The sequence below is a fragment of the Panthera onca genome (genome assembly GCF_046562875.1).
Source record: "Panthera onca isolate mPanOnc1 chromosome E1 unlocalized genomic scaffold, mPanOnc1 haplotype 2 h2.Chr16_ul_7, whole genome shotgun sequence".
Classification (NCBI taxonomy): domain Eukaryota; kingdom Metazoa; phylum Chordata; class Mammalia; order Carnivora; family Felidae; genus Panthera; species Panthera onca.
The window spans coordinates 448656-471891 of record NW_027675821.1 but is presented as its reverse complement, the minus strand read 5'-3'; the positions used below and the strand labels follow the sequence as shown (position 1 = coordinate 471891).

The 23236-nt window shown below is 37.1% G+C and overlaps 1 protein-coding gene across 1 annotated transcript; it reads right to left on the bottom strand.

Annotated features, from left to right (window-relative positions):
- Positions 1-1738: 1738 nt before the first annotated feature.
- LOC145715181 (EF-hand calcium-binding domain-containing protein 13-like) lies at positions 1739-21976 on the bottom strand. Its single transcript, XM_081794853.1, has 8 exons — positions 21937-21976; positions 15387-15530; positions 14985-15053; positions 11471-11586; positions 7407-7521; positions 6377-6520; positions 5845-5916; positions 1739-2288 (listed from the first exon to the last, which is right to left on the bottom strand). The coding sequence occupies exons 1-8, from the start codon at positions 21950-21952 to the stop codon at positions 2002-2004; spliced, it is 963 nt and encodes a 320-aa protein (XP_081650979.1). The 5' UTR covers positions 21953-21976; the 3' UTR covers positions 1739-2001.
- Between the last annotated feature and the right edge of the window lie 1260 nt (positions 21977-23236).

Genomic DNA, 23236 nt, shown 5'->3' with positions numbered 1-23236 from the left:
TGCTGTAAGTCCTACTGGACTACTTAGAGTTCCTTGGCTTCTCCATGAGCTTTGTTCTTCTGTACTTTGTACATACTGAACATTCCTTCCTAACTCCTTTCAGCCCCTTTCCCTGCACCTGCAATTCTTGGCTAGTTCCTACTCATATTTCAAAACTCAACTCCAACAGCATCTCCTCCAAACAGCCTCTCTGACTACCTTATCCAACCCTGTGTGGGTTAGGTACCTATTGTATACGTTCCCGTAACACTCTGTTTACCTCTGTCGTGGTATTTAACAATTGGAATTCGCGTTGTTTGTCATCTTGACAGACTGTAAGCTCTTTTATCTTTATATACTTAGTGTCTAGCAAGCAACAGTGCTTAATAAACTTTCATTGAATGAATGAAATAGCTCACCTCTGAACTCTCATACAACTCACTATCATCACTTGTGGAGGAAAAAACTCAGTCCTCCTCCTGTGTTTCTTCTTTACTCTCACTCTACGGCCACGCTTACAGCACTCTGACACTAGATATGTGGGGGGTTTTCTCCCACCAAGCAATTCTCTGCAACACCAACTGAGTGTCATACAATTTAACGCAATTCTGACACTATCTACCTGGAGATGGCATCAGGTCTCACAGGTTAAGGGTTCAGTCCCATGAGACTGCTCCCCCTCCACTGCAGATGCCAATCACAAGTAGTAGGTCCCCAGGTTACCTACAACTTCTGTCCAACTTGGCTACAAATTGGAGGTTCCCATGACTTTCTCTCCCTTGGACTCAATTATTTCCTAAAATAGTTCACAGAACTCAGGGAAATACTTAACATTCATCAGTTTATTAAAGGATATGATAAAATATACAAATGAACAGCCAGATGAAGAGATACATAGGGTCTGGGAGGTCTGGGAGCATCCCAAGCACGGCAGCTCTGTCCCTGTGGAGTTGGGTCAGTTATCTTTCTGGTATGTAGATGTGTTCACCAACGTGGAAACTCCCCAAACCCCATACTATTAGGATTTTATGGAGACCTCCTCACATAGGCATAATCAATGATTCACTCCATTTCCAGACCCTCTCCGTTTTCTGAAGAATGCGGGTGGGGGATAGAGCTGAAAATTCCAAAGTTCCAATCATGGCTTATCCTTATGGTGACAAGTCCCCACCTAGAAACCAGAAGCCTTCCCAGAATCACCTATTAGAACAACAGATGCCCCTAGAGTTCTCATCACTTAGGGATTTGCCAGTGTTTTAGGAGCTCCGTGCCAGGAATGGGGTTGAAGGGCAAATATATATTTCTTATTATAAATCACAACACATCACATCACTATGTCCCTGGCTATTACTCAAGTACTGCCATATACCATTGTAAATTCACTAAACTTTTATCTCTTATATTGTTATATACCCTTTTGTTGTTTACAGCTTGCCTCACCAACTAGACTGAAAGCTTCCTATGAATATTTTATATTTACTCGATTATCTGACACATTACATGACCCCTTACATATCAAAGACACTCAGGATCAGGTCTGTCCCATAGTCATACAGGCCAGGCACTGCCTAACGCTGAAGGGTGCTGTTTACAAGCACCCATAAGTTGTGCTGTACAGCGGCTCCAGTCAATATGATTAATGAAACAATGCTTAAACCCATTTAATAATGGAATAAAGAAACTACTTTTAGGAACTGAATTTAAATGAATAAAAGAACCACATAATAATTGGCAAAATTTGAAAATTATACATTGTTTTCTCTGAAACCTCTTAGGATTCAATCAGTCTCCTCCCACAAATGTCTCCTGCAGAGGGGAGAAAGTCCTCCCTCAGTCTCTTCCTGGCTCAGAGCAGTTTCCCTTCAGCACAGCTTTCACAGAGAATGACCTTGCCTTCCCTGAAGATGCTAAAAACATACACACAGATACACTCTGATGGAATCAACACAGGATACTTCATGGGTCATAAAAAATCTTATTAATCTTATTCAAAGATTTTTCTGTCAAGATAAATCTATGATCTCAGTAGACACGCTCTCTTAGAGTACTTTTTCCATTAGGATAATAAAGAAAAAAATTATTGGGGAGTGATGAATGGAGGATAGGGAAGGGGAATGGAAAATTTGCTATCACTTTATTTGGAAAGTCAACGTAGTTATATATACCATCAACATCAAGCGTTTTCACTAACATCTGGTGTTCTTCAGGCTTTACAGAAACACTGAGGTCATCAAAAGCATCTTTCAAGTCACCAATCTGAATTCTGTTGCAGTTCATCAAGTTGACAGTTTGGAGGGCAGTACATAAACCTGAAAACACAGGGGGATTCTATAGGTCATATATTTCAATTAATATTATCATTATGATTCCAAAATTAATAAGCCAAACATCCCTTTATTCCAAGCATATTTCCCTGAGATGTTCAGTTATTTTTGTCTCAAACTAAAAAAACTAAGATGACTCAGTTTTGTTTTTGTTTTTTAACTTAACTGCCTTACCAATGAGTTACACAAATCATCATACACTCAAGGTATCAGCTTCTCAAAAGTTAAAATAGGCCATTGCATCTTTTAGGGAAATGTTTCATTGTATATGCATGAGACAGAATTTGGGGCTTACTTCTGTCTATATGAAATAGCCCAAATTTCAGAGTATAAAAATATTAGTCCTGAATTTTCTTCTGCTTATTTTGCTACTGCTTTCATTTTTTGCATATTCTTCATAACTTTCACTCTATTATTAGAAGTCCGCCAAGGAGTGTGGGAGTATTAAGGTGCCCCATTCCCAGCTCTTATCTAAAACCTCTAGGGATTTTCCCTTCTAAATGGGGTCCTTAGGATTAGAGCCAAGCCTCTGTCTGCCTTTTCAATGACTCCCACAAATCATGGTACACTCAAGGTCACTGTTTGGATTATAATCTCTAGTTTATCTAAGAGAATATTTAAAAGGAGGCAAAGTACTGGTACTCAAAAGAATTGCAGGAAAGAGTTGTACTATTTAGTAAGACATTATTAGATAAGACATTTTCCAACAAATCCTAATTCATGAGTGCCTTATTTCTCCAATAAATCCCAGCAGGTTTTTTTTGTAGACATTACAAACTGATTCTAAAATCCACATGGCAGTGTAAAAGTCCTAGAATAGTCAAAACAACTTTTTTTTTTACATTTTTTTAATGTTTATTTTTGAGAGAGAGAGAGCGCGAGAGAGCGAGCGAGCAAGCAGGGGAGGGGCAGGGAGAGAGGGAGACACAGAATCCGAAGCAGGCTCCAGGCTCTGAGCTGTCAGCACAGAGCCTGACATGGGGCTCAAACCCACGAACCATGAGATCATGACCTGAGCTGAAGTCGGACGTTCAACTGACTGAACCACCCAGGTGCCCCAGTCAAAACAACTTTTTAAAAGTAGAACAAAGTTAGAGGGCCAATACTACCTGAATGGTTTCAATGTTTATTGCAAAGCAACAGCAGTCAGACAATGTGGTTTGTGTAAAAACTGACAAAGAGGGGCGCCTGGGTGGCGCAGTCGGTTAAGCGTCCGACTTCAGCCAGGTCACGATCTCACGGTCCGTGAGTTCCAGCCCCGCGTCAGGCTCTGGGCTGATGGCTCGGAGCCTGGAGCCTGTTTCCGATTCTGTGTCTCCCTCTCTCTCTGCCCCTCCCCCATTCATGCTCTGTCTCTCTCTGTCCCAAAAATAAATAAAAAACGTTGAAAAAAAAAAAAAAAACTGACAAAGATTAATAGAACAGAAGAGAGAATCCAGGAAATAAATATATATGTATATTTATATGATTTGTTACAAAACTACAAAGGAATTTCCGTATAGAAAGTATAGAGAAAATACAATCTTTTCAACAGTGGTGCTGGAACAAATGAAGGTCCATATGCAAAAACAAAACAAAACAAAAAGGAACTCTGATCCATACTTTATTCCACATATAAAGATTAACTCAAAATAGATCACAGAGCTAAAATACAAAACCAGAGGTGCCAGGGTGGCTCAGTAAGTTAAGCATCCGACTTCAGCTCAGGTCATGATCTCCCCGTGAGTTTGAGCCCGCCTCAGGCTCTGTGCTGATAGCTCAGAGCCTGGAGTCTTGCTTTGGATTCTGTCGCCCTCTCTCTCTGCCCCTCCCCCACTTGTGCTTTTTCTCTCTCTCTCTCTCTCTCTCTCTCTCTCTCTCTCTCTCTCTCAAAAATAAATAAAAATATTAAAAAAATATTTTTTAATGCAAAACCAAAACCCATAATACTTTTAGAAGAAAATATAATAAAACATTTGTAACCTTGGGTGAGGCAAAGATTTCATACATGTGACACCAAAAGCACAATATATAAAAGAAAAAAAAAACTAATTAACTGGACTTCATCAAAATTAAAACTAATGCTCTTGACACTTAAGAAAATGAAGACACTCAGAGAAAAATGTGCTCAGTAGAAGACTCGGAGAAAATATTTGCTAAGTATATATCTCATAAAGGACATGTATCCAGAATACAAACAGAAATACAAAAAAACCCATCCAACTTTATTTTTTTTTATTTTTTTTTAACGTTTATTTATTTTTGAGACAGAGAGAGACAGAGCATGAACAGGGAAGGGTCAGAGAGAGAGAGGGAGACACAGAATCCGAAACAGGCTCCAGGTTCTGAGCTGTCAGCACAGAGCCTGACGCAGGGCTTGAACTCACGAACCGTGAGATCATGACCTGAGCCGAGTCGGACGCTTAACCGACTGAGCCACCCAAGCGCCCCAAAACCCATCCAACTTTTTAATTTTTTTTTTAACGTTTATTTATTTTTGAGACAGAGAGAGACAGAGCATGAACGGGGGAGGGGCAGAGAGAGAGGGAGACACAGAACTGGAAGCAGGCTCCAGGCTCCGAGCCATCAGCCCAGAGCCCAACGCAGGGCTCGAACTCACGGACCGTGAGATCATGACCTGAGCTGAAGTCAGACGCTTAATTGACTGAGCCACCCAGGCGCCCCCCCATCCAACATTAAAAAAGATCTGTACAGACACTTTATAAAGATACACAGATGACAAATAAGCACATGAGAAGATGCTCAACATCATTAATCAGTGAGGAAACACAAATTAAAACCACAATGAGATACTACTACACACTTATTAGAATGATTAAAATTAAAAAGACTGACTCCACCAAGCACTCCCAAGGATATGGAGGAATTGGACCTCTTCATACACTGCTGGTGGAAATGTAAAATGGTGTGGCCACTCTGGAAACCAGTTGGCAGTTTCTTAAAAAGTGAAACATACACCTACCATGTGAACCAGCCAATCTTTGGTAACTACTCAAGAGAAAGGAAAGCATATATTCATACGATGAATATTGTTGTACACAACTGTTCATAACAGCTTTATTTATAAGAGCCCCAAACTGGAAATAGCCTAACGAGCCGCACCAGGTAAGTAGACAAACTTCAGTGTATCAGCAAAATGGAGTGCTATGCCAGTAATAAATGACAATGAACTGCTGATACATCCTACGTGGATGAATCTCAAAATAATTATGCTGAATGAAAGCATCTAGCAAAAAAGAATATACCCATTTTATAAAAGTCTGGTAAATGCCAATGGATCTATACTGGCAAAAAGCAGATCAGTCGTTGCCTACGGATGAGGAAGAGGATGGGAAAAAGGCAGGAGAGATTACAAAGGAGCATGAGGCAGTTTTGCAGGTCAGGGATGTGTTCATTACCTTGATTGTGATGACAGATTTATAGGTGTGTGCATATGTCAAACTGTGTACTTTTAATTATAAAAATATACAGCTTTTGAATATCATTTATAGCTCACAATACTGTTTAATAATAACAAAAGGCAATGGGAAATATGACCCACCTTCAAATTCAGGAGCTGGCTTATTTGTGTTCAAAGCCTCCAAAATTTGTTTGAGACTTACTTCACTATTTTCTAAAAAGTAAAGTATAAGGATTATAAAATGGCAAGGTGTCAATAATCATCATTAAAATAACCATGACAGGGAATGGTGTGTGTGTGTGGGGGGGGGTGGGGGGGGGGGAGGGGACAAATTTTGTTAATGTCTGAAAATTAGCCAGATAAAAACTAATCAATTTAAAATAATTTTACCACGAATCTATTCCCTTAAAACAAGAAAAAATTCTAACGGTATTATTTGTCTTAATTAAATATTGATGTATACATTTTACAAATGTGATGCCAGACAGAGGGTGACTCTTAAAAATATTTCCAAGAGTAAAAAAATATTAATTTTAATTTGTTCTCAGTATGCCTACATTCTCATTATGTTTCTAAGACCTAGTTTATCTAAAACATACATATATAAAACATATCCCAAGCACACAGTAAAACTAGGACTTCAACAGAGATTGTTCTTTTAAAAAGGACTCACCATCAATAGATGCTTGACCCAGAATTTCCTGGAACGTCTTGTTGCTTAATAGAATTCTAGCCTTCCGGAGTTGGGACCTCAGCTCATTTATAGGCATCTTATCATTTCTGATCTTATCAAGAGTTGTAATCTCTTTAAATAAATCTGTAAACATGTCAAGAATAGAGAAGTGATGAGGAAGTTGAGGCAAAGCCCTTTTTTAGACTTAACACCCTAACCTGCACAGAGTAGATGCATTACAAAAGGAATTCTGAGTTAGAGGGCTTTCAAAACATGTCAGTGGGCTCTGTTTTCAGAAGTCACTTAAACAATAAGCAAAATTTAACATACCCCTAGCCAGCTAAAAGTTGAGTTTCTGCAACATTTTGTAGAAGTTTGCTTTTATTTATTAACTATTTCTCCTCAAAGGTTTTTCTACTACATGCTCCAGTCTTTCATAGACTGTAAAGCATTTCAAGAACAGCTTGATAATAAATAGCTCTTAGAATGAAGTCAAATATCAAAAATAGAACCCAGCTAGTTGGCAAAAGGAAAACTGAAAAATATAAATCTGTTATACTCTGAAAAACAGTCACACCCTCTCCTAGGCATTAGAAAGCCTCTCTTTCTTGCTAGCCTACCTACTAGTATTACATGCAGTAAATCCTTTTTTTTTTTTTTTTTGTACTTTTTTTTAACGTTTCACTATAGGTGAGAAAAAGAAGCATATGGAAATTATCGGAGGTGAGAGAAAATTGTATTAGATTCACCAGGGGAGAAAATGTGTACCTTATACTGGAGCATATACTGAGACAAACTATTTTGCTTTAAGAAAGCATATTCTAGGAATGTAATTCTAAATAATTCATTACAGTCAAAGCACAGATTAAATATGATAAGGAATAAGAAAGCAGATTATAACATCTTGATACAGCAAAGAAAACTTAAGGAATTAAAAATACAGGGGAAAACAAACTATATTTTAGAAAAAGAATACCATTGAATGATCTTAGAAATTTACTTTTAATTTTCATTCTTTTACTATACTTACTATTGAATGGTGTTGATGGTTTAGGTGAATTAATGAAAACATCAATTACATCTTTTAAGATCTTTTTACTTTCTGCAAAGTTAAGAAATAAAATGGAATTTAAATAGATTTTAAGCTCATTAAAGCAGGGATCTGGTATTGTTTCAATTTCATTCAGCTTTCAAACTTCTGTGACCATAATGCATGGTAAGAAATACACTTAGATTATGAGCATGTGCGTGTGCACACACACACACACACACACACGTACACACACACAAAAAGGGAATGCAAGGAAACACAATCTGGGAATTGCAAGGTACAGTTAGGATTCAGACCTTCCCATCCCCTGCCCCGAGGCAGGTCATAAGACACTCATGTGAGAGATGCCCTTGCTATACCCAGAGGGAGGGTGCATCCTTATCTCTGAAGACTGAGGGTTGGAGGGACACCAAGAGGAATCTGAACGAACAGACCTTACTAAGTTTCCCCTGGTTTACCACGCTCAGCTCATCTCATTTTGTCCTATCACAGTTTTCTACCACTTTCCACACTTCATCAAAGCTAACACCAAAACATTCAGCTTTAACAACTCCTTATGAATATTCCCCTTTCATGTAAAATTTATATTAACTTTGAATGCTTTTCTCTTGTTGATCTGTCTCTTGTTACAGAGCTCCAGCTGGGAACCTAGAAGGGCAGAAGGAAAAGATTGTTTTCCCACTCCTACAGAAGCCTGCTTCAGGGGTCATAGGCTGGTAGCCCACAGACTGAATATAGCTGAGAGTCAGTCATGTTCATTGTCCTAGGGAGTGGTGGGGTTTTCTTTCCATTTGAATTTAACTATCTTCATCTAGGACACATGCTCTCAAGTTACCTTACAGTCCACACCCCTTCCTTTTGTCTTACAGCCAACTCATTTTATTAATTTTGCATTACGTGCCTGGCTACCGCAGGCATTTGAGTTAGCGGACTCTGCAGAGCCTGATTCAAAAGTTACCCTTCTCTATTGAAGTCTATTGTAATTTATCTAAATGGCAAATATTGGAGCTATGGCACTATACCTTTTGAAGTGGCAGGATAATTTGACCCATCTTTCCTATTCGAAGCAGTTAGCTTGGCCTTAAATATTTCCTCACTCCTGAGATTTTTGTAGACTGAGAGTTTTGGTAGGGACTATGTTTGCAAAAACCTAGAATCATTGAAGAAAATATGCCAAATGCCTAAATAGAGAGGAAGAGTTTGTCTGGAGACAGAGACAGAAGGAAAGAGAGGGACAGGGAGGGGTTGAGAGACTAGAGGTTTGATGGGAAAGAGTGAGAATTACCCTGTGGGAGCTTCCCTTCACACAGATGCAGGATTACCACAGGCTCCAACAACAAAGCATCAGTAGAAACACAATGCAAGGAAGTTTTAAAAGCTCTTCCTCTGTCTCCCACATTATGGTGTGACTTTGGAATGGGAGAGGGTGCCAGTAATCAACCACCCTGCCCCCAGGGTCTGATTTAATTTAATTGAAAGAAAAAAATGATTTCAATTTCTGGTATTTAGTAGCCAGATATCTGGATCAGCCCTCCTACTAAAAACAACTAAAAATTCTAAATAAAATTATTGCTATAAAAAAAAAAAATCTTGGGGCGCCTGGGTGGCTCAGTCGGTTAAGCGTCCGACTCCAGCTCAGGTCATGATCTCACAGTCCGTGAGTTCGAGCCCCGCGTCGGGCTCTGTGCCGACAGCTTGGAGTCTGGAGCCTGTTTCAGATTCTGTGTCTCCCTCTCTCTTTCTGACCCTCCCCGACTCATGCTCTGTCTCTCTCTGTCTCAAAAATAAATGTTAAAAAAAAAAATTTAAAAAAAATCTTGAATTCATCAATGTGTTGCCAAGAAAGTAAGAAATTCCCAGACCAAACAACTGATGAAAGGCTGTAATCCAGAAACACGGCGACTGTTTTTACCCAAAGAGTGTTTGCCAAAGACAAAACAAAACAAAATTGGATGAATTTTAGTTTGTAGTTTCAAAGGCTCAGACAAAGCCTAAGTTCCTCCCAAAGTGGAGGGGAACGTGGGGTGGTTATCCTCAATTTACAAAAATGTTTCTCTAGATTTCAAGACCCAGAAAAAAATATCAAGAATAAGAAAACGTTCCTCCTTTATAGATAATTTGACTTTTCTCTCTAGCTACCTTTAAGATTTTTCTTTCTCTTTGGTATGTCACAGTTTCATCATGATAACCCTATGTATGGATTTCCTTTCATCCTATGTGGGATTCACTGGAATTCTTGTATTGGTAGGTTTAGGTCTTTCTCATTCTGGAAAATTCTCAGCTATAGTTCTCCAAATATTTTCTCTGCAACCACTCTGTCTCTTCTCTCCTGTGTGGCTATATATCACATCTTTTCATTCTTTCTTTTTCTAGCTTTACTGAGATATAACTGACATGTAACATTATATTAGTTGTAACTAATATATAACGTAATCAGATACACATATATATTTCAAACTGATTGCCACAATAAGTAGACCTCTTCATTCTGCCTTCCTTTTAGCTTCTTCTTCTTCTTTTTTTTAATGTTTATTTATTTGGGGGAGAGAGAGAGAGTAGGAGATGTGCAGAGAGGGAGACAGAGGATCTGAAGAGGGCTCCATGTTTACAGCAGTGAGCCCAATGCAGGGCTCTAACTCACAAACCACAAGATCATGACCTGAGCAGAAATCTGATACTCAATCAACTGAGCCACCCCAGCGCCACTAACCTCTTTCCTATATTCCAACTCTGTCTTTCTATGCTGCATTCTGTATAATTTCTTCAAACTCCTTTGCACTTCATATTTCTCTCTTCACCTATGTTTAATCTGCTAATATTGTTGTCTGCTAATTAATTTTAATTATTATTTTTTTAATTTCTTTAAGTCCTGTTTCTTTCTTTTCAAATTTTAGTTTCCCTTACATGTTTTCAAATTTATCTTTTTTTAGAAGAGTACAGAAAGAGTGAAATTAAAAGAATAGAAAATACATATATATCCAAAAATATACTGTATTGCATATTCGCAGGTTGCTCAGAGAGTAAATCTTAAAATTTCTCAACATAAGAAAAAAACCCCTTTTTAACTATGCATGGTGACGTGTTAACTAGATCTATCGTTGTGATCATTTCATTCTATATGTGAAATATATATACAAAATGTCACAAAATCAATGGTAGAGAAGAAAATGATACAGATGAAAACATAAATTGAGGAAACAATAAACACGATAGAGAGGATCAGAAAGCCAGGAATTAGTTAAGAGTTATTAAAATTGACAAACCGCTAGCATAAATGACCTAAAAAGAAAAAAGATGGGGCGCCTGGGTGGCTCAGTAGTCAAGCGTCTGACTTCGGCTCAGGTCATAATCTCGTGGTCCATGAGTTTGAGCCCCGTGTCAGGCTCTGTGCTGACACCTTAGAGCCTGGAGCCTGCTTCAGACTCTGTGTTCCCTCTCTCTGACCCTCCTCCACTCTCTCTCCCTCAAAAATAAATAAAAACATTTTTAAAAATCTTTAAAAAAGAAGTATCTGATTTTATTTATTTTTTAAAATGTTTGAAACATCTTTTTAAACATTTTTAATGGTTATTTATTTATGTTTGGAGGAAGAGAGAGAGGGAGAGAACAGGGGAAGGGCAGAGAGCAGAGAGAGAGAGAATCCCAGGCAGGCTCCGTCCGTCAGTGCAGAGCACTGTGAGATCGTGATCTCAAACCGTGAGATCATGACCTGAGCCAAAATCATGAGTTGGACGCTTAACTGACTGAGCTACCCAGGCACCCCAAGAAGTATCTGATTTTAAAACCTGGATAAAACAGTACTTGTTTCTACTAGTCTTCTCCAAATAAAGAAGAGTATCCACACACTTTCCAAAAGGGTTACAACAATTCTCAGTAACCAGTTTATAAACATAGCAGTCCCATAACAATCTTCCTAAACCTATGGTATTAGTATTCTTAAAAAAAAAAAAAAAAAAATGAGCCAGCATGAACACGTATAGTCTAAACAGGAAAACTGAGAGGTAACTCAAGAACTCACCATCTGTTTCAGAGTTCAGTAACACCCCAGGTTTTTCTTCATTTAAAGGTTTCTCCAGGCCCTCCAACGCAGATAAAAGGTCTGTAACTTCAACTTTCCTATCAAAGACACTATTAACAACGTTACATGCATCTTCTATTCCTAAACAGAGACATGACAAAATACAAAGATATCTAGTTGGTCAGTCTATCCAGAGAAGCACATAACAACTTGATTTGGGTGAGATGTATTCATTTTCTAGAATACCCAGTCTTGAGAGATTTTGCCTCTCTGAAATATTCTCCAAACTGAAAGCTCTACAACATTTATAGGTTTACAATGCTTATATCAGAAAACAAGACACACTGAAATAGTTTACCTTACTAGTTCAACACAGGAAGGTAAACAAAACAACAAAATACCAAAATTATCTCTAAGAAAATAGTGCCATGATGGGGAAACAAAAGGGGGCACTTGGGTGGCTCAGTCAGTTAAGTGTCTGACTTTGGCTCAGGTCTTGATCTCACGGTTTGTGAGCTCGAGCCCCACATCAGGCTCCGTGCTGTCAGCGCAGAGCCAGCTTCAGATCTTCTGGCACTCTCTCTCTCTGCCCCTTCCCTACTCATGCTCGCTCACTCTCTCTCTCTCAAAAATAAATAAACAAACATTTAAAAAAAGGCAGCCCTTTCTGTCTTTATCTAAACATTTGGAAAGAATGACAGTGTTGTTGATGACATGCCAATAATTTGTTGCTTTACTAACTCAAGTGTTATTCATTTATATCTTTTAATCTCCCTTGTATCCAAGTTACAACTGTCTTCTTTATTATGTCCTCCCTATTTTTTCCCCTTCATCATACTTCCTAAAGAGTTCTTTATTAGTCTTTTGAAAGAACCAACTTTTGGTTATATGGATAAGTGCGTGTGTGTGTGTGTGTGTGTGTGTTCTATTTCACTAACTTCAACTTTCCACTTTGTTAGCTCCTGACTAGCACTTTTCAGGGGGATTGTACTGCTCTTTTGTTGTTTATGCTGCTGGTTAGCTCTGTAAACTGAACGTTTAAGATAAATTGTTCTGGAGGCGCCTGGGTGTCTCAGTCGGTTAAGCGTCCCACTCTTCATTTTGGCCCAGGTCATGATCATGTCAGCTGCGCTGACAGCAAGGAGCCTGCTTGGGATTCTGTCCTTCTCTCTCTCTGCTCTTCCCCCCCGTCATATGCACTCTCTCTCCGAAAATAAATAAACTTAAAAAAAGATAAATTATTTTTGATATTTCTTGTTTTCTAATAAAAGCATTTAATGCTATAAAATATCCTGTAAGATTGTTTTGGTCACACTCTACACGATTTGATACATAGTGCTTTCACTGTCATCATTTCTAAAATCTTTCAGGTTTCTTTTATTCTTCCACCAAGGAATTACTTACAAGGCAATTTGTTTTTCATCTTAAAAGCAACACTTTTCCTTTCTGTCACAAATAATTTTAATGTCACAACATCATGGTCAGACTATGTGGTCTGAATGACTTCTGATTTTCAGAATTCACTGAAATTTTTATTTGTGGCTTAAATACATCATCTATTTTTGTGGATATTCCATAAGTATTTGAAAAGAATGTGTATGTTTTTAGCATACAGAGTACTCTAATCTGTTTCTGAAGTCAACTTTGTTAATATTGTCACTTCAATCTCAATCTCTTTCTCAATTTCTTTCAATCCGTCTATTTCAATCTTATCTATTTAGAATTCAGTGTTTACCTGGAAATAGATATAAATATGGTTGTGTTTTATGGGCATTAGTAGAAATCCAACTTATATAAAGCATTCTTTGTTATACACGTATTCCATTTTTTCCTTTCTTCATGGAACCGTATTATTACTGAGGTCTCTCTCTGGTGCAAATGTAAATCTAGTTTACTGTTATGACGTGTATGTATGGACCATATTTTATTCAACCATTTCCCAAATCATGGACTCATAGATTGTTTTCATTTCTTCCCTCCCATAATGTTGCAGGGAGCATCCCTGTACATGTCTCTACAAGAAACTTCTCTGGGCTATTTATCTGACAATAGAATTATTGGATCATAAGAAATATGCATACTGAATTTGACAAGTACTGCTAGATTGCAATCTGGAATGCTGTACCATTTTACCTACTCACTAGCAATTTGTGAGTATTGCCAACTCTCTTCATACACATATTTAGCTATGTGGGTTTCTCCTCCTGTATACTAAGTCTTATATCCTTACTTATTTTTCCAATTGATTTCTTTCTTTCTACTGTTGATTTGCAGAATTCCCTTATATTTGAGATATTAATTTTTTGTTAGTTATCTTGTAATTATCTTCTTCCAGTCTGTTACATGTTTTAGAGTCCTTCATTTACCAGAAATCCTTAATTTTGATGTGATCAAATCCTTTTTTACCCCATGGTTGTGCTTTTGGGGAGTAACATCTTTAAGAAGGCATCCATAACCACAAGGCACAATAGTTTTTCTTGCATTTTCTTCCAACAGCTTTATAGTTTAATCTTTGAGATCCATTTTAACATTCATTTGATTCTTTGAAGGTTATTTTTGTATATGGTATGACATAGGGATTCTACTTCATTTTCTCTGCATTGTAAGGCAATTTTCTCAAATCAGAAGCTAAATAATACATCTTTTCCCCCACTAACTGATGATGTCATTTCTATCACATTCCGAGTTCCCATTAATAGAAGTCTCTACTGGGTTCCATATTGTGATGCACTGGTCTATTTTCACAGGTCTATATTAAAACAGCATTATGCTATGTACTAACATGTGACAAAGCAAGATCTTTATCTTTTTTTTTCCCAAAAGGGTCTTAGCTATTCATAGATCTATAATCTTCTATAATGAATATAGCATTAATTTGTCAAGGTTCCCACCAAACTTATCCTGAGATAGTGAGTGGAACTGCATTCCAAGTACAGATTATTTAGAGAGAATCCACTTATTTCAATACTTCTTTTAAAACCCCAGTTTTAGGACTACAGTTCTCAATCTCAATGTCTGTGGTCCAAGGCTGTTTTAGTGTCCCCATGATAGAACTGTGCTGAAATTTCAAAACAAACCGAAAAAAGTTAAGCATTTAGCCAATGTTTTTCACAAGGAGATAGAGAGCAAATGTAAAAAAATATATATATGAAGAAATAAACAAGAAAGATAAGAATACAGAGGGGAAAAGTCATTAGATGTGATTTAAAAAAGCAAACCTGTTACTTTGATTATAAGATGGATAACCCCATCAGCATTAGTGAGGACAAAAGAAAGAATATAGCAATAAAACACATGACAAGGAAGAAAGAGAGACAACAGAAATTTTTTTAAATAATTCAAGAATATTACAGTATGGAAAATATGCATCTATGTGTGAAAACCTAGAGTTTACAACATGAACTGAGTTTAAATGAGAAAATGCATAAAAGGGGGGTTTGGTAGAGTATATATAAAGTCTATATACACACATACCTATACATACACCAACCCCCAAAAATGAAGTTTCTGTTCATATGCATTTTGAATTTCATACTTACTGTGGCACTCGATAAATTCATCACTGTTGTTCAATTCTCTGATGAAATCCTTAAAACTCACCACTTCATCTTTTTTTAAAAAAGAAAAAAAGAAAGAATTTAGGTATTATTGTAAAAAGGACCATTTGATGTTATAACACCAGAGCTATAAACACAAAAATAATGGAGAGGACTGGTAATCCTATTGTGACACATGTGATATGCAGAATAGACCTAAAATAAAGCTGTCAGAGATGCACTTTGAACATCAATTCCTCTGATAAAAACCCGTAAATTGATAGACAAGAAACAACTTTTAATTTCTCTTTTAAAAGATATATGGCAGTATATTTCCTTTGGCATTTAGAGTGAAACTTCTGAAATATGCAAAATTTGTTATTTTAAATTGAAATAATTACTCACCGTTAGGATTAGTGTTATCCAAAGTCTCCTTTATTTTATCATCTGTTAGATAGATTCCAATGGCATTTAAATTTTGCTGAAGTACAGGAATGTCTTTAAGTTCATTTTTGTAAATGTTGATGTTGTAAAATTGATTTTTATTTCCTGGGAAGAGATAATCACCTTCAGTTAGAAAGGAATTTTCATGTTTCTCCTTTATATTTTAATTTTTTTTAATGTTTATTTATTTTTGACAGAGAGAGAGAGAAAGACAGAGCATGAGCTGGAGAGGGGCAGAGACAGAGGGAGACACAGAATCTGAAGCAGGCTCCAGGCTCTGAGCTGTCAGCACAGAGCCTGACACGGGGCTCGAACTCACAGACCGCGAGATCATGACCTGAGTTGAAGTCAGACGCTCAACCGACTGAGCCACCCAGACACCCGTCTCCTTTATATTTAAAAAAAAGTGGGGAAAAAAATCTCCCAAGATATAAAATTATACTTAAGAGAAAAGGCAGTATTTGTATTTATTTATGTACCTACAATAATTTAAAATAGGTGACAATAGGTACACAGAAATGTATAAATATAAGTAAGGAAACTGGGGGAAAGAAACAGAAGAGCAGCAAAAATAAGACAAAAGAGAGCAACAGACAAAGTACATTTCATAAGGTCATATACATTAAATTTTGCAACAATATCAAATGTGCATGCATCTAACAAGAGCCTTCCAAATATAGCAAAAACTTGCAGAATTAAAGGGAGGAATGCATGAACCCATAATCAGAACTGCAGATTTGAAAATCTTGCACTTAGTAATTAATAGAACAACTAGAATAAACATCAGGAAGAATTAAGGGCGCCTGGGTGGCTCAGTCAGTTAAGTGTCTGACTTTGGCTTAGGTCACGATCTCACAGTTCATGAGTTAGAGCCCTGTGTTGGGCTCTGTGCTGACAGCTCAGAGCCTGGAGCCTGCTTTGGATTCTGTGTTTCCCTCTCTCTCTGCCCTTCCCCTGCTCGTTCTCTCTCTCTCTCTCTCTCTCTCTCTCTCTCTCTCTCTCTCTCTCTCAAAAATAAATATTAAAACAAAAAAAATTTTAATGTTTAAAAAAAATCAGAAATTAGAATATCCAACAAAACTAGCAAACAATCTAACCAAATGATATTTATAGAACACTACCCAACAACTACAGAATATACATTCTTTCAAGTGCACATGGAATATTCACCTAGGTAGACCACATGCTAGTCTTTGAACCAAATCTTAATGAATTTAAAAGAATTTAAATTGTACGAAATAAATTCTCTGACCAAGGTGTATTACATTAGAAATCAGTAACAAGATCCCTAGCACATGTCCAAATATTTGGAAATTAAATAATATAGTTCTTTAATTTTTTTAATGTTGATTTATTTTTGAGAGACAGAGAGAGGCAGAGCGTGGGTGGGAGAGGGGCAGACAGAGAGGGAGACACAGAATCCGAAGCAGCTCCAGGCTCTGAGCTGTCAGCACAGAGCCCGACACGAGGCTCCGACCCAGGAACCATGAGATCATGACCTGAGCCGAAGTTGGACACTTAACCAACTGAGCCACCCAGGTGCCCCTAAATAGTACATTTCTAAATAACTCATGTTTCAAATGAGATATCACAAGGTAAATTAGAAAATATTTTAGGGCGCCTGGGTGGCGCAGTCGGTTAAGCGTCCGACTTCAGCCAGGTCACGATCTCGCGGTCCGTGAGTTCGAGCCCCGCGTCAGGCTCTGGGCTGATGGCTCGGAGCCTGGAGCCTGTTTCCGATTCTGTGTCTCCCTCTCTCTCTGCCCCTCCCCCGTTCATGCTCTGTCTCTCTCTGTCCCAAAAATAAATAAAAAACGTTGAAAAAAAAATTTAAAAAAAAAAGAAAATATTTTAAATAAGTGATTATCAAATCACAACATATAAAATTTTGTGAGATGCTGTGAAAGTGCTCAGAGGGAAATTTGTAGTTTTAAATGCTGGAAAGGTATAAAATCAGTAGTACAAAAAGTAGTGGTATGAAATTCTTTTTTCTTAATGTTTATTTTTGAAAGAGAGAGAGCGCGCCTGCGAGCATGAGTAGGGGAGGGGCAGAGAGAGATGGAGACACAGAATCCAAGGCAGACTCCAGGCTGGCACGGGGCTTGAACTCACGAGCCGTGAGATCATGACCTGAGCCAAAGTCGGACGCCTAACCGACTAAGTCATGCAGGCACCCCTGAAACTCCTTTTTAAAAAATTCTTTTTTAGAGTTGTATAATACTCTACTGTACATAGAAACTAAAGTTTATTCAACTAACCTCCAATGTTTACACATTAAGTATTTTCATTCTTTTGCCATCTCAAATAATTCTGTAATGAATAATCTTATGTATCTATATTTTCACATTGTTGGAAGGTATCTTCAGGGAAAATTCCTAGAAGCAGGATTGCTGGGTCCAAAGGTAAAGGCATATGTAGTTTTGTTAGACATTGCCAAATTCCCTCCATTAGACTGGTAGCATGTTAAACGCCCACCAGCTATAGGTAAACGTCTTTTTCTCTACAACCTAACAGTTGTGAAGGTTTTCAATTTTTGCCAATCTAATGGGTGAGAAATTGTATGTCCATTTCAATTTGCATATTTCTTATTATGAGTAAAATCAAACATCTCTTAATATGTTCATAAGCCATTTAAGATCTTTTTTATGATTTATATATCCATGACTTTTGCCCATTTTTCTATTTTTCTTCTGTGATATACATTATAGTTTCTACCATATTGTTATTTGTTCTTTGACTTTACCTATGATATTGTATTAATAGATAAAATTGTTTTTTTTTTAAATTTTTTCCAAGATGGATGTCAGAGAGCTTACTGCCTATGTTTTTTCCTAGATTTTTTTTAAACGTTAAAAAAATTTTTTTAACATTTTTCATTTGTTTTTGTGGGACAGAGAGAGAGAGAGAGAGAGAGAGAGAGCGAGCATGAGCCGGGGAGGGGAGGAGAGAGAGGGAGACACAGAATCCGAAGCAGGCTCCAGGCTCCGAGCTGTCAGCACAGAGCCCGACGCCCACAGACCGCGAGATCATGACCTGAGCCAAGCCAGACACTTACCTGAGTCACCCAGGCGCTCCTCTTCCAGGAGTTTTATGGTTTCAGGTCTTACAAGAGCAAGTATTTAATCATAGTCTAAGATAGGAATCCAGTTTCATTCTTTTGCATGTGGTTGTCTAGTTTTCCCAACACCACTTATTGAAGAATCTGTCCTTTCCCCACTATATATTCTTGCCTCGTTTGTCATAAATGAATTGACCGTATATGCAAGGGTTTATTTCTGAGCTCTCTGTTCTGTTCCACTGATGTCTGTTTTTATGCCAATACCATAGAGTTTTGATTACTATACTTTTGTAATAAAGTTTGGAATCAGAAAGTATGATGGCTCCAGCTTTGTTCTTTCTCAAGATTGCTTTGGCTATCAGGGTTTTCTATGGCTCCATACAAATTTTAGGATTGTTTGTTCTAGGTGTGAAAAATGCCATTGGAATTTTGATAGGGATTGCATTGAGCCCGTATATCGCTTTGGGTAGTATGGACATTTTAACATTATTAATTCTTTGACTCCACAAGCATGGAATATCTTTCCATTCATTTGCATCATCTTCAATTTCTTTCTTCAATGTCTTATAGTTTTCAGTGTACAGGTCTTTCACCTCCTTGGTTAAATTTATTCTTAGGTATTTTATTCTTTTCAATGCAATTGTAATGGGATAGTTTTCTTAATTTCTTTCTGATAGTTTATTAGCAAATAGAAATGCAACTGGTTTTTCTATTTGATTTCATATGGTGCAACTTTACTGAATTTGTTTATTAGTTCTAACAGTTTTTTTTTAATAGGGCCTTTAGGGTTTTCTACATATAATATTGTGTTATCTGCAAATAGTAACAGTTTTATTTCTTTCTTTCCAATTTGGATGACTTTGTTTCCTTTTCTTGCCTAATTGTTCTCGGTAGGACTTCCAATACTATGAACACAAGTTGAGTAAAAGTAGTGAGAAAAATTACGGCATAGGGAATATAGTCAATAACACTGTAATAACATTTTATTGTGACAGATGATAACTACACTTATCATGGTGAGACGTGAGCAATACATAGAATTATTGAATCACTATGTTGTATGCCTGAAACTAATATAACATTTTATGTAAACTATATTTTAGTAAACAAAACAAAACAAAAAAACTGGCAAGAATAGGCATCCTTGTCTTGTTCCTGATCTTAGAAGAAAAGCTTTCAGTTTTTCCCCATTGAGCATATATGTGGCCTTTCGTATATGGCCTTCATTAAGCTGAGGTATGTTTCTTCTGTACACACTTTGTTGAGAGGTTTTTTTTAATCATAAATGGATGTTATCTATCATAAATTGATGTTTGGCAGTTTCTATCAATTTAAATATATATCCCAGCAATCCCATTTCTAGGTATTCAACTAGGAGAAATGAAAATATATGTCCACACAAATACCTGTACATAAATATTTATAGCAGCTTCACTCATAATCACCAAAACCCAGGAAACTTCAATAGTTTATCAATTGGTAAATATACAAACATTACATTCATGTAATGGAATAATACTCATCAATAAAAATAAACACACTGCATGCAAAAAGTTGATGAATGTAAAGTATAATATGCTATGTGAAAGAAGCCAGACTCAAATGAGCTTCATATGTTATGATTCCATTTACATGACAACCTAGAAAAGGCAAAACTTTAGAGTCAAAGAATAGATCAGGGGTCACCAGGAATGAGGGTTAGCGAAATGGATGGACTACAAAAGGACACAAAGAAACTTCTGTGGTGATACAGTCTATGTGCTGTTTAGTAATGGTTACATGACATTATTTTTAAGAATTCAAAAAACAATATACCTAAAAAAAGGTGAATTTTACTACACGCAAGTTATACTGCAATAAATATAAATTTGCTCCTCAAAAATATAGTCAAGAGAGTAGTTGAGAATACATAAAAACAGAAAAGATAGGTATAAAATCCACTTTGCTAGGTTGGTCAAAAGTTTTAAAGTTGTCTTCTTTTTATTTTTCAAATTTTTATTCAAATTCTAGTTAGTCAACATATAGTGTACTATTGGTTTCAGTAGAATTTAGTGATTCATCACTTACATATGACACCCAGTGTTCAACGTAACAAATGCCCTCAATACCCATCATCCTTTTAGCCCATCCCCCGCCCACCTCCTTCCACCAACCCTCAGTTTGTTCACTATAGTTAAGACTCTTCATATGGTTTGCTTCTCTCTTTCCCCCACCTTCCCCTATGTTCATTCGTTTTGTTTCTTAAATTCCACATGTGTGAAATCATAGGTATTTGTCTTTCTCTGCCTGACTTATCTCACTTAGCATAATCCAGTCTGGTTCCATCCACATTGTTGCAAATGGCAAGATTTCATTCTTTTGATGGCTGAGTAATATTCCATTACATATACATATACATACACCATAACTTCTTTATTCATTCATCAATCCATGGACATTTGGGTTTTTCCCATAATTTGGCAATTGTTGACAATGCTGCTATAAACATCAGGGTGCATGTGGCCCTTCAAATTAGTATTTGTATACCTTTTGTGTAAATACCTAGTAGTGAAATTGCTGGGTCATAGGGTAGTTCCATTTTTAACTTTTTGAGGAAACTCCATATTGTCTTCCACAGTGGCTGCACCAATTTGCATTCTAAAAATTATTTTCTCATTGTTTATAATATTCTAATAAATTCAGGTCAGATATACCTAGTGAATAATCTCAGAGAACAGTATATAATCTAATATTTTTCTAGCACTATCAAAGTAAAACCACCCATAACTTTGAGTTTGGGGTAAATTTAGCAGTCTTTGCCATATAATTCAAACACAAGTTATATAAACTAATACTGTATTGTTTTATCTTTAAAAAAATTTAATGTTTGTTTATTTTTGAGAAAGAGAGAGACAGGGAAACCGAGAGCGAGTGGGGGAGGAGCAGTGAGGGAGGGAGACACAGAATCCGAAGCAGGCTCCAGGCTCTGAGCTGTCAGCACAGACCCTGATGGGGGGCTCCAACTCACAGACCACAAGATCATGACCTGAGCCGAAGTCTGACGCTTAAACAACTGAGCCACCAAGGTGCCCCTATATTGTTTTATCTTTATATTGTTTCTTACTTACCTGTGCTTTATCTAATCCTGTGTGTTTTTTAAAAGATGTTTTAAAAAACATCTTTTTTTTGAAAACATCTTTGTTTGTTTGTTTGTTTACTATTTTAGGGAGAGAGAGAGCACAAGCTGGGGAGAAGGATGAAGGGAGAGAGGAAATCTTAAGCAGGCTTCATACTCAGCGCGAATGGATGCAGGTTGAGCCCATGACCCTGGAATCATGACCTGAGCCGAAGTCAAGAGTCAGTTGCTCAACCAACTGAGTGACACAGACGCCCCAATCCTGTGTTGTTTTAACATGAAAACCACTGCCTGTCCTTCCACACAGAGCCAGTAGATACATATTAAGTGGAACTCACCTGAGGCTTTAGGCATGTTCAATGTATCACAGAACTTAATAAAAAAATTCTTCAAAGGTAATCTTGCCATTTTCTGTAATGCAAAGTAAAATGTAGATGAAGGAATTACTGCTTCTGAATTAATCTGTCAGCAGTTAATAGTCAAGTTATAACAAAGGTGAAAAGCCCGGGGGTCAGCCTGTACTGTTCCTTCTTCCTTAACTTCTGCATACATATGATTATCAATTTCTATTCAATTATTTCCAAATACTGCTTGAATATATCACTATATTAGTTAATGCCTATGCTATTACAATAGCATTGCTAAAAATCTATCGCATCAGTCTCATTTCTCTCCATTTATTTTAAACAATGCAGCAAGAGAGGTCTTTCTCTTTAAAAAAAAAATCTGGTTACTCCTCTGAATAAAACCCTTCAGTAGCTCCTACTTGTCCAAAAACTACAAAAGCAAAACAAAACAAACACACGGTGGGCAGGCAAAGAGGCTATAGGCCAATATTCCTTACAAATGTGTTAACATCTAAGTGAAATTCTAGAAAATAGGGTTTAGCAGTATAAGCAGAAACTAAAGTTCTAGATACCTTTAGGACATGCATTTTCACTGAGGGTGATAGGCTTTCAGGAAGGAAAACAGGTTCTTGGAGGGGAAAAAATCTTAGCCATTACAATGGTTTGTGGCCACAGTACATAAGCAAATATTTATTTTTGGCATTAAACATTCATAGCGTGTGGGATGGTGAAAAAGACAAAAATGTCTAAAAAGTCTCCTTAGGGGAGTGATATTTTTTTTTAAAGGTTAAGAAACACTACTTTTAGGATAATGGTAACCACCTAAATTTACTCTGGAGAAATCTAAGAAAAAGGCTTAGAAATCCATAGGACCAAAGATGGCATCTTGATGTGGAACTCAGTGCATAGAATTTGGTGGTGAAGGAAAAGAAAGAAGCAGTTAAAGATGAAGTCCCTACTAAACAGTATCAAAATGTCAGAAGGCTCACTACCCCCACCTCCCACCCTCTGCCCCAAAGGTGCCATTAAAGTAAACGGACTTCATTTACTTCAGTAGAAACTGAAGACAGAGCTCCACACTGAATGTGCCACCCAACACCCTCAACTCTTTCAACAAATCAGGATAGAAATGGATAAAGGAAGATCTGAGATGGGAGCCAACAACTCAGAAAATAGACTGTGTAGAAAGACCAAGTCAGCTCCAAAATAAAGACTCAAGTAAAGTAAAGGTACACAAGGTAGAATGGATATGACAAACTATAGTAAGGGACATAAAGGATAGACATGAAAA

Bases quoted from the DNA above. Each gene is read 5' to 3' on its own strand.
- LOC145715181 (XM_081794853.1), bottom strand. The intron at 6,521-7,406 runs GTAAGTATAGTA...ACATGTTTACAG, and splicing joins ACCATCAACACCATTCAATA to ATTTATTTAAAGAGATTACA. The intron at 5,917-6,376 runs GTGAGTCCTTTT...TTTACTTTTTAG, and splicing joins GGGTCAAGCATCTATTGATG to AAAATAGTGAAGTAAGTCTC.